The sequence below is a fragment of the Apaloderma vittatum genome, unplaced genomic scaffold (genome assembly GCF_000703405.1).
Source record: "Apaloderma vittatum isolate BGI_N311 unplaced genomic scaffold, ASM70340v1 scaffold20604, whole genome shotgun sequence".
Lineage (NCBI taxonomy): Eukaryota > Metazoa > Chordata > Aves > Trogoniformes > Trogonidae > Apaloderma > Apaloderma vittatum.
The window spans coordinates 2067-13282 of record NW_009714599.1 but is presented as its reverse complement, the minus strand read 5'-3'; the positions used below and the strand labels follow the sequence as shown (position 1 = coordinate 13282).

General features: G+C 40.9%; 1 protein-coding gene across 1 annotated transcript; it reads left to right on the top strand.

Annotated features, from left to right (window-relative positions):
* Positions 1–266: 266 nt before the first annotated feature.
* CRBN (cereblon) lies at positions 267–10892 on the top strand (the record flags this gene model as incomplete). Its single annotated transcript, XM_009868836.1, has 8 exons — positions 267–501; positions 3677–3839; positions 4808–4870; positions 5597–5681; positions 6122–6237; positions 8330–8394; positions 9065–9196; positions 10709–10892. Coding segments are annotated over 8 exons (1043 nt in total), but the record flags the coding sequence as incomplete, so codon positions are not given.
* Between the last annotated feature and the right edge of the window lie 324 nt (positions 10893–11216).

Genomic DNA, 11216 nt, shown 5'->3' with positions numbered 1-11216 from the left:
TATATATATAAAAATATATGAAGTCTAGAGAATTTTGGTACTTCTGGTATCTGCATTTCAATTGCAGATACTTTGATGATCCCTGTGTTCTGAGAATTCCACCTTCTAGACCCTAAAATAAAACCAAGTCGACTGGCAAAAAAGACCCCAACCAACAAGCAAACAAAAGATTAGAAGTTGCTTTTAAAATGGAAAAAAAAATGGTTGTGGTCGGTTGAAGGTATTTAATCAAATTTCCTTTTTTTGATAAGACTAATCTTGTACAGTCAGTGCAGGCAGACTAAGTCATGAAATCGGAGTGAACAGTGCTGTTTGGAGGGTAGTTAACCTTTCTAATTCTGTGGCTTTCAGTAACGTACGTGAAAGGGAAGCTCATTTTGGAACAACAGCAGAAATATACGCCTACAGAGAAGAGCAGGAATACGGGATTGAAACGGTCAAAGTGAAAGCAATAGGAAGACAGAGGTTCAAGGTGCTTGAAATAAGAACCCAGTCGGATGGGTAAGAAAATTATGCGTTTAATTCTATATACTGCAAATCTGGTTTTGCCAAAACGTTTACGTTTTACTGCAGCGCACCTGCCCTGTCAGTCACACAATTCGCTAATTACTGTAGATGTTAATTGAACGCTTAGGCAGTAGCTTCTCTGATTATTAAAGACTTATGATAGTTCCTTTCCGAAGACACGCGTTTCAGTTGTTAATAACTTTGCTGTAAAATTATCTGAGGAATTTCTACTTACAGTGTGGTTTGATGTGTGTGAGGAAACATCTGTCAGAATGACTTTATTCCTGAAGATTAACTTAGGAAAAAGATGTTGGTTTGCCTGCATTTGCTTTGTTGCAAAATCTCTCCCCTACCTGTCTCAAACCAGATGTGAGAAGAGGATTCAATATCAAGTGTGTGCTCTCTCTCCGTGGTCTTGTGGAAAGCCTCCCTGATGTGACCAGATTCTGTTCCTTTGAAAAATCATTAACTTCTGTTTTCTGAAGGGAGACCTTTCCAGAGATGCTCCGCATTGGACACGTTCCACTTCATAACTTTCTGGGCAATTGCAGCCCTGGAAGGCTGCAGGCAAGGGTCTGACACTGCAGCTAATAACAATATCCTTGTCTATTTTTGTACATTGAGTGATCTTTAACCAGTGAGCTTCAGCAGCTGCACGATTCACATATGGAGAGGACAGGACTTGGGCCCTGAGGGGTGAGAGAGGTCTGGTAACAATAACGGGGAAACAAGTAATTTCTCTTGTTCATTTCTTCCTTTGGGAAGCATAAGGGCACACTGAGATCCTTGGATGAATATTTGGATATGAAAATAGGCTTTGGGTTTTTGATAACTACAAGCAACTCCTTATTTTCAGTTTCTGAAGTGCGAAATCTTGTTTAACTGTCGTCACGGTTTAGTAGTTCCTTACCTTCAGCAAGTCTGACCTCCTCCTTTCTGACCACGCGCTGATATTTCGCTGATCGAGATGTGCTGCTTCTCCCGTTGCTGGTTGCCAATTCACGGGCCGGTCAAACGCACTCAAATCGAGTTTGATAGGACTATTTTCTTCTGCATTCTAGTCCTGATCTTTTCCGTATTCCAGTGTGATCCTCTCGTATTTAAATCAGTTAGTATTATGTTCAGTCTTCATTATTTTGAGGTTGTTGACATCCTGAACCTCTGGCAGTGTCACTGCCCAGAGATACAAGCTCCTGGCTTTGATCCTGTGAGCACGTGACAGTTCTCAGCACAACCACAAGAGGTTTTTGCAATCTTTTCTGCAAGGCCTGTAACATCTTCCTCCAAATCTGTAAATGTGAAGCTGATGGTCTGTGTTCTACTGTTGTTCGGTAGAGTGGCATTGCTTTAGAAAGAGGCCTGGGAACAGTCAGGGCTCAGCATTTTCCTTTGCTAGTATGACCTGCAGCTGAAGAAATGGAGGATACGTGTGCTACTTGTTATTTCTCACTCTCTAACGTTTACCTACAAATAAGATACTCCAAATTTTCCAGCTTAGAAAAGCCGTTGCTTGAGCACCAGATGGCAGTACTCGGACCACTGCAGTAACAGTGGCATTGTTACCAGGAGTTCAGTATCCAGGCAAAGATGTACAGTGATTTTGTTGAGCTGTTAGAAGTATTTTATTGTGATGATTTTTTATCTACTGACTAGCAAGCATCACCTTTACACAGCACGTTCACAAGCTTCATTCATAAATACGAATTTTTAAATGTAGAAAATAAAGGAGGTGAGATTGATTTTGATTTGTTGGAATGACTTAAGCTATACGGAGTTGCTGTGCTGTGAAGTAGTGCTCGTTTTGTGGGTTTAGTGAGCTCAAACCTCCAAGTATTGTCAGTGCACTTTAGATTTCAGAGCTTCAGTTCGCCCAGAGGAAGCAGTCTCTGCAGGTAATGAGATTCCTTGCTCCTGCGCCAGCGTGCTCCCTCTTTCTCTGAATGAGGCTCGTAGCGTGGCGGTTGGCTGCCCCTTTTGTCTGTACATCACAGGCAATCTGACAGAATAAGATCGTAGCATTCCACCGGCATAAATAAAGCATTTACATCGAGACCTGTTTTTCATGTGTTCAAGGCAACTAATGGAAAAAACAAGCATTACCAGCCTAAAATAGTGTTTGATAAAGAGGGAAGGATAGTGAGCTGCTTAGCCAGGAGAAAGTGTCTGTAGTTCTTGGCGTTTCTGATTACTAAGTGCTTAGAGCAAAACATGATTTTTAATTTATGGTAAGCTAACAATTCAGCATTGTCCTTATAAGTAAAACAGGAGATTTATAATGACATCTGTCTTAATATTTCTGATCCATAACACTTAAAATGTAAAGTCCTTCCTGCTGGATGTTATTCCTAGTAGCCGCATAACTGTGGCTGAACTCTTTGTGGAGTGGGTGACCTGGCTGATGCCAGGATTTTATAAGATGATCAGAGTCTTTATCCTCTTTCTGCTGATTTTTGATGTCTGGTGAAGCACATAAGCTGTCGTGGCTTGAAGATAACAAACTGCATTTCAGCTGAAGTTCTGTTCTGAGGGTTTTGATGTGTAATAGTCAGCTCCTCGTTTATACCTGAGGTAACTCGAGGAGACAAAAATCTAAAAGTGCTGAGATGGGGGAATATCCTCCCGTATTTCCACTGCCGGTTTGTCTTTAATTCTGCAAAACCAACAGGCACCTAGTTCTCCAAAACCCGAAGAGAGCCCATGGAAAAGGTAGCTAACTGTAAGGGGGGTGGGGAAAACAGTGAAGAAACCTTCCTGCAAAAGTAAAGCAGGGCTCTTTGTGGAGTTCTGCAAAAAAATATTTGGGAAAAGGCTAGTCCTCTTTTTTAAAGGAGAAGGAGAAATGGAGATTGTGTCTCTTTTCAATTCAATAGACCAGAAAGTCCAGTCAGCACCGTGGCTTTAATACTGAGCCAAGGGCATGAGATAATCCGTGTTCTGGAGTAGCACGTGTTTGGTTTGCTACAGGTACGCTGCGTGTTCGCTGGGGAGAGTTGACTGAGTTGAGTACAACCCTAAAAATCTGATGAGACGGTGCTTAAATTCTGTGGTACTGTAGAGTAATTAGATCTGTTAGATCTGTTTTTATAAGCAGTAAAATTCATTTCTGTAAACTCCTCTATGTGTATGTGTAGCTCACCTTTTTTTTTTCTTTCTTTTTTTTTTTTCTCAGAATCCAGCAGGCTAAAGTCCAAATCCTTCCTGAGCGGGTGCTGCCGTCAACGATGTCAGCAGTGCAGCTGCAGTCCCTCAGCCGATGCCACGTGTTTCCTTCTCCGAAACCCACCGCGTGGCAGGACCGAGCTATACACCAGTGGTGGCAGAAATATCAGAAGGTGAGAATTTAGTCGTGGTGGTGGTTTTCCTTACATTTTTGATGCTGTTTTGAAAAATACAAGATTCCATCTGTTCATCTCTAGAGGGGGACACGCAGCTGGGGTGCTGGGGTGGCCACCTCCTGCTTTTGCCACGTGTTGCCTGATTATCAGCCATCAGCAGTGGGGAAATACACATTCTGGGTTATTAGTTCTCTTTGATTTTAATTAGGGTATTATTAAATTAATATTTTTATGTAATAGTTCATATAATATTACAATTGGGTTTTTTACATGATAAAAACACCTCAGAGTGCTTGTGGATGATGAAGTGTTGGTGGAAAAAACAAGAAGTTTATACTGTGAGTTAATATATAGGCAGGTCAGAGAAACATCTGAACATTTGCTGATGTTGTTTCGACAATAAGAATATTGGGAGTGTTGACAGTGCCAGTGCTCCTGCTGCATACTTTGGGTTTGAAAGTAAGTTTGTAACTGTTTTTTCTGTGACTGATTTGGGTAGAAGAGGTTTCTAAAGAGCAGAGGCCATTTAGAGATCACTCCCAAATTTCAGAAACGAAACAAAAGACCTGTGGTATCTTAGTTGTTTGGAATCACAACTCTGTTTACTAATTTTGCTCTAAAACCTACATCACTTAAAGGATTAACTTCTGTACCTGCAGTTGCTTGTGAAAGGCCTAATTTCCTGTTACTAAACATAGAAATACTTTTAATGCTGAGCCAGATTTTCTGAGAAAATCCATATATTGTCTGTCTTGTACAGAGGTCTTAGTTCTCGGCACCTTTGAGAAGTGGTTTGGAAGTTCATGTTGAAGTACTTGTCCTGATGGTGTTAATCTGTTTTATCTTGAAATAATTTTGTATCTTTAAATAATGAAGTCTCCCTCCTCTGTTTTATGTGTTTGAACAAGAGCTGGCCCTGAAATCTGTTATTGTTAAAGAATAAATATTTGTGGGTTTGGTTTCAGAGGAAGTTCCACTGTGCAAGTTTGACGTCTTGGCCTCCCTGGCTCTACTCTCTGTACGATGCTGTAAGTTCCCCCTTACGTCTTACCAAGTAAACTACAATTAATTTGGGATGTTTTAACATCTGATTAGTAGCCAATGCGAAAGCTTTAGCTTTGTCAATTCCTAAATTATGTTTTAAAGACGTGTATGGTTTTCAGTTCACCGTGAAAAGAGGAGGAAGGGCTTCCCTCTCGGTGTAGTTGCTCCCTCGTGCCAGAGCAGGTGTCCAGAGTGGGTGACAGAGGTTTGGGTTCCTGCTGTGTTGCCTCGGAGCAAAAAACTCGATCCACTGTCCCACGTGTTCCAGGCGAGTGTCCTTACTCCCAGGGTGTGGGATCATGTCGGGTCTTTCCTCTTGGAGTTGGTTTGCTCTTTAAAAAGTACCTATTTCTTCGGATATGCTCTATGTTAGCACACGAAGTAAGCGGTGTAAGAGAGGCCGGAGTAGGGAGGAGGTTAGTCCTTGTCTCATTTGTACAGTTCTGGAATTTGATCGCTTGTCTCCTTATCTCAAGTGAAAGTGCAAAGCAGCGTGGGCCCTTGGTTCCATTTGGCCCCTTTCCCATCCTGCCTTGCTCTTAGTTTAAAATACATAAATACAAAATGAGCCTGTAATTATTGTAAGTCTTAAAAGCGAATGTCCACTTAGGGGAAAATAGCTTACTCTACATTTTGCTTCCTTTTTTTTTTTTTTCCTAAGAAAACAGAAATACCTATGTATTTAAATTAGGCTTTTCTTCTAACAAAAGGAAACCTTGATGGAAAGAGTCAAGAGGCAGCTACATGAATGGGATGAAAACCTTAAAGATGAATCTCTCCCAACAAACCCCATAGGTATGGTGTTGGTTAGCTTATGAACTCACTTTTGTATTACTGCTTTTAACTTTTTCAAGAAAACAAAACTTGGATTAGTGTATTTTATTGTCAGTCCGTCCCTCACTGCCAGTTTCCAATAAATGTTGGTGATTGACAGAAGGAGGGTAGAGCTTTTAAAGGCATAAACATCCTCCAGCTATGTGGAAACATGTTCAGTAAAAGAAATAGAACTCCGTTGTTCTCCATGGTAGGAGGAATGTGATTAATTAAAAACCAACTCTGGTAGAGTCCACAGCCTTTTGTGTTGGTGCTTTTTAACACCTGAATGAAGTTGCTGCCTGAGAATTTGCTATCATATTAAAAAAAAAAACTTATAAAAAGCCAGTCTGTCTTCTTGACTGAATATTTTTGAATTTCTCTCCAAAATTCTAACAGGCACGGTACTTTCTCATTTCTAGATTTTTCTTACAGAGTTGCTGCTTGCCTGCCAATTGATGATGCATTACGTATACAGTTGCTTAAAATAGGTAGTGCCGTTCAACGACTCCGGTGTGAATTAGATATTATGAACAGAGTGAGTATTTTTTTTCTTTATTTGTCATTAAATTGTTCTCACACACACACACACACACAAAAAAAAGGGTTTGACTGTTACAGTCTGTTACAAAAAACGTACAAAATTTCCAAGTAATACTTCCGGAGAGTGAATTTGTGTGTTCTTTTCTTTCTCCGCTTTTGAAAGCTTGCCCAAGAAAGGAAATGCTCTCTGTCACTACTAGACTCGGTTTGACTTTTGTTAGAGATCCTGTTTCAACACCTCGCAGCACTTTTTTAGCCAAGAGGTGGTGCTAGAAGCCCAGTTTTCCCTGTGAGCATCTTAGGAACATCATAACCCCATATTGATGGTACAACCCGCTGCAGTCAAGTAGCGTCGTGCCATGAAAACTCGTGGATTTTGTAACAAGAGATGGGTCTTTCTAGTATTTTGAGCAATTGAGTTTAAATCGTCCCAAATGTTGGTGGAACGTATCCCCAGTTGGGTTTGCTGCTGGATGTGGAAGTTTTGCCTGCTTGCCTAAAAACTGCTGCCTGTTTCTGGGAAAAGAGAAGACCCAGAGTATCGCTGCAATACTCATTCCTCTTCCAAAGGTTCACGGGCCAGAATATTCTGTAAGGGAATGTGCAGAGAGGAGGTAGAAAATACCTTCCACATCTTGAGACAAAGATCGACAGGTTTTTGCGTGAGGCTCTGTAATCATATTGAATTCATTTGTCTTTCCCGAGTCTGAAACTCTGGAAATACTCTGATATTCACGTCCTGCGAAGAACTGTTCATGTTCATTGTGTATTTTCTAGAAATGCCAGAGAGACAAGAGGACATAAGTTACCCTCATAGTTTTTAGCCTACACCATAAAGGTGTTTTCTTCATCAGCATGTGACATTTTATTCTTTAAATGTGTTTAACTGTTCCATACTAGTCTGAGAGAACTGTAAACGTGTTACCTTTTTTGACGTATTTTATTAGCCACATTTATTTTGATCAAATCCGCTCTTTTTGAGCCAGGGTTCTTTAACGAGAAGGGGTGCTCTGGCAACATAACGTGTTCTGGTTTACTTGAGAAGGATGAACTAAACACATTTCATTGTCCTGAATGTAATTTACGGTCGTGTAACTGATTGCGACACCTGATCTGTGAATTACATTGTACTTCAAGTAGCTTTTCCTGTTAATACTGTTAAATGTGTCTGTGCTGGTTTTTAAAAGCAATGTACGTTACTCCCAGGTAGAACAGTTCTGTGAATTCTGCCTAATTGGAGTAATTAAAGAGGGTTGGGAGTGGAGGGATGGAACTGAGTAGCTGCCTAAATTGAATTCAGAGAGGGGTATTAGGAGCATTTGATGATAATCTCTGAGTAAAGGTGATTTAAAAGAGGAGCAGTAGTAATCGTTAAAGGTCTCTGGTAGGAGAGAAGAGCTGAGTGAGCTTTCAGAAGGGAGGTGAACAGAACCGGTGTGTGATGAGTAGTATCTGTATAGTAGAGCAGTTTGCCTTAGTAATGACCTACTAAGGTGACTTAAACGCTTATTTTCTGGACAATATCAGCGATGAATTGTTTTGTTCAACTTGCTAGAATTTGTAGAAGGTAGATCCATCTGTTGTCAATCTTTCTCTTAAAGGTTATATGTCGTATGTATTTTTTGTGAGGCAATTAAAACCATCAATTTTCAACACACTCAAGTTCTAGAAAGACTTACCCGTTGCATTCGTACTCATCCACCTGTGTCGTAGTTTAGAAGAGCAAAGGGTTTTCTTCCTAAAATAGCTCTGAGGCCTTGGCAGCTTGACTGGTTTATTATCTTTGTGCAGTCAGACCCTCTTCTGTTTGTGGCTTTTTCTTTTTTTAGGGGGGAAGCATGAAAAAAAAAAGTTTGGTCATTTAGATAACAATTAATGTTTGCCATAAATAAGTAAAATGCGTAGAAAAAAGAAAAGAACTGTCCTCTGATAGAAAGAGAAAACAGAAGTGACTGGTGCCCAGATAAACAAAAGAATTGGTACAAGATGTGCTGTGGGGAAAGGGGACACACGTTTTTATGAGTTGCCACTGTGCTGACAAGCGTCTGGAAATGAAGAAAATTGCCCTCTTTGTTTCTCTTTTCAAGTGCACGTCCCTCTGTTGTAAGCAATGCCAAGACACAGAAATAACTACCAAGAATGAAATATTCAGGTGAGTTTATTGCTCTTCATCTTCGGGAGGTTCTTGATCAGAAATGCCGGCACAGCAAAACGCATTCAGCCGGGTTGTGTCTTGTAACGGCTGCGTTTTCCACGGCTCTAATAAAATTTAATTAATTATTTATATGCACCAGGCAGCGTGTTCCTGTTATGTATTTGACTTAGAAAATATCTTCCGTGTTCGACAGTGGCAAGACTACACGTTTTCCAAGTAATTGCTCCTTCTGGAGGTCTTGGCACTTTTTTAATCTTGAATAACTAGTATCTGTCCATCACCTGTGGTAGCAGGAAGATTGGAAGATACATGAGTGATTACTCGTGATAATATATTTTTAAGTACCTTTTCCTCAAGCAGAGACAGGTAACGGGAATGATTCACGCCAGTGAAGAATGCGTCGGGTTTGTAACAGTGGACGCTGAAACTTCTGCAGTTCTAGGGAGATCTGACCAGTGATATTTTCCATTAGCATTTATTTTCTTTCAGTTTTTAATAGTATGATTATAAAACTCTGGGATTTTTTTTTCTACAGCCTAAAGCTCTTCTTTCGCTCCGGAAGATAGTTTTAAGCGCGGTTGGCGGTTTTTCCCCTGTTTACATGGGACAGCCTTTGGTTTTTTTGTTTCTTCGTTGAACCCTGACAGAATTATTCGTTGTGTTGTAGTTTATCCTTGTGCGGCCCCATGGCAGCGTACGTGAACCCTCATGGGTACATCCACGAAACTCTCACTGTATATAAAGCCTGCAACTTGAATCTCAGCGGACGACCATCGACAGAGCACAGCTGGTTTCCTGGGTAAGAACAGAGGGAAGAATTTTCACCGGTAAATGCCAGGAATTCGGTTGTAACGATGGAATTGTGGTTCTTGAACCACGTGTCATTGTTTGGCTTGTCTGAAAAACCAGAGAGGAAATTCAGACTTTTTCAAAATACAGAGTGAAGTGGAAGATTCAGACTGAATGTTTTCCTGGTTTCTCTTTAATTTTTTTAAAAATCTGGAAGGCAAGATGTAAAATTATAGGCCAGCAGCTGAGAGCTATAAATGGGATACCGATTGTCTGTGAGTTCCTCTGTGTATGGTTTTGTGTAAGCCACAACTAAAATCATAGTTATTGTTTCCAGGCAGCTCCCTTTGATCATAAAGTTAACAAAGTGCAAATGGAAAACATGATCTATAAATGCAGTTATTCTCTGAGATACTTTTTGTAGATTTGACGACCGACTAAATGTTACATTAATTTAAAAGTCACTAACTTTGTTTTAATATGATTACCCTTGGGTGCTTTATTTATTCATTCGATTATTAGTGTTGTTCCCTATAACCCAGCAGAATTAGCTGCCAAGATCTAAAAGGCTGCCTGATAATGAAGAGTCTTGCATCAAAATGTCTTCTCTCTCTTGTAGCTTAAATTTCATTTATTTATTTTTTGGCTAGGCAAGCATGCTTTGGGCCCTAATTCAAAACTTTGAATGTTTAACTCTGGAGAATAGCTCAAAATATATTGGAATTGTAGTTGCACAAAAATAGAATTTAAATACGTTCTTACCAGAGGGCTTTTCTCTGTGATCCTTTCTGTGCCAGAGCGTAAAAAACCATTCTTCTGTCCCTTTGGCTGCCACATCCTCTCGAAAAACAGCAGAAAATGTGTTGCTCTGTCTGTAGCAGGTTGAGTAATGTTTCCACTTCCACTTTCTCATGTTGATTATGTCGTTTGGGGTTGGTTTTTTTTCTTTTTCCTGGATTATCGGGTAGCACTGAGGGCTGACGTGGAGGGGGTGTGTCATATCTGTCAGAAGACACGCATGCTTTAAGACTGCCTGAAGAAAATTTGTGGCTTACAATATCTGGAGTTATTTTTTCTCGTCCTTATGTATTTTCTCAGCTCTTTCCTTCTGTGAGGGATTTGAAATATTTATATTCTGCCTTTTGAAAGAACGGTTCAAGAAAAGCTCCTTTGCTCTGGGAAGTGCAGTTCCCTGTTAATCTAGGAGCAGTGCAAAAAATCACTTTTTTTTCCACTAAGTAACTCTCTGAGAACCATTTTCGACTCTTCTTTAAGGCAGACAGCATTTCATCACACTGCTGACGTGTGCTCATAAATGCTTTAGTTGCTTTCTCTATCTGAAGGCTGATTTTCTGTTTAAAATTTTTTTTAAGATCTGCAGAGTTTTTAGACAGGAGCTGGGCGCTTTGATTCCCAAAGATTCTTTGAAAATCTAGCTTGAGACTAGTGTTACCTTCTTACCTGACGAGTTGTGCTCCAGTATTTTTTAAAATGCCTTTTCCTTCCGTTTCGTTGTCCGTAGGTACGCCTGGACTATAGCCCAGTGCAGAATCTGTGGGAACCATATGGGCTGGAAGTTCACGGCTACCAAAAAGGATATGTCACCTCAGAAATTCTGGGGCTTGACACGATCTGCTCTCCTGCCTCGGATTCCAGAAGCGGAAGAAGACTCGGGCCGCGATAGATCGCCGTTGCTCTGCCTGTAAACCCAGTCACCTCTTTGGCGACAAACAGGCAGCGTCTGTCTCTTCAACACGTCTGCTCAATTCTGCTTCTGACGCTTACTTAAACTTAGGAAAAAAACAAAACAAACCCCCCAAGCACCCACACCCCAAAACCCAAGCAAACAAGCAGGCTCGCCCCGTTTGGGTTTGGCGTGCGCCCGCGTTCCGGCCCCGCCGAGGACGGAAGGTCGAATCTTCGAAGGAGGCAGCGTGAGATACGAAGGAGTCGATCCGATCCGCCCGGGCGGACTCGAGACTGAGCTTTCTCCTTCCTGGTGTAATTCCAGAAAACGTTTGCTGCTACAC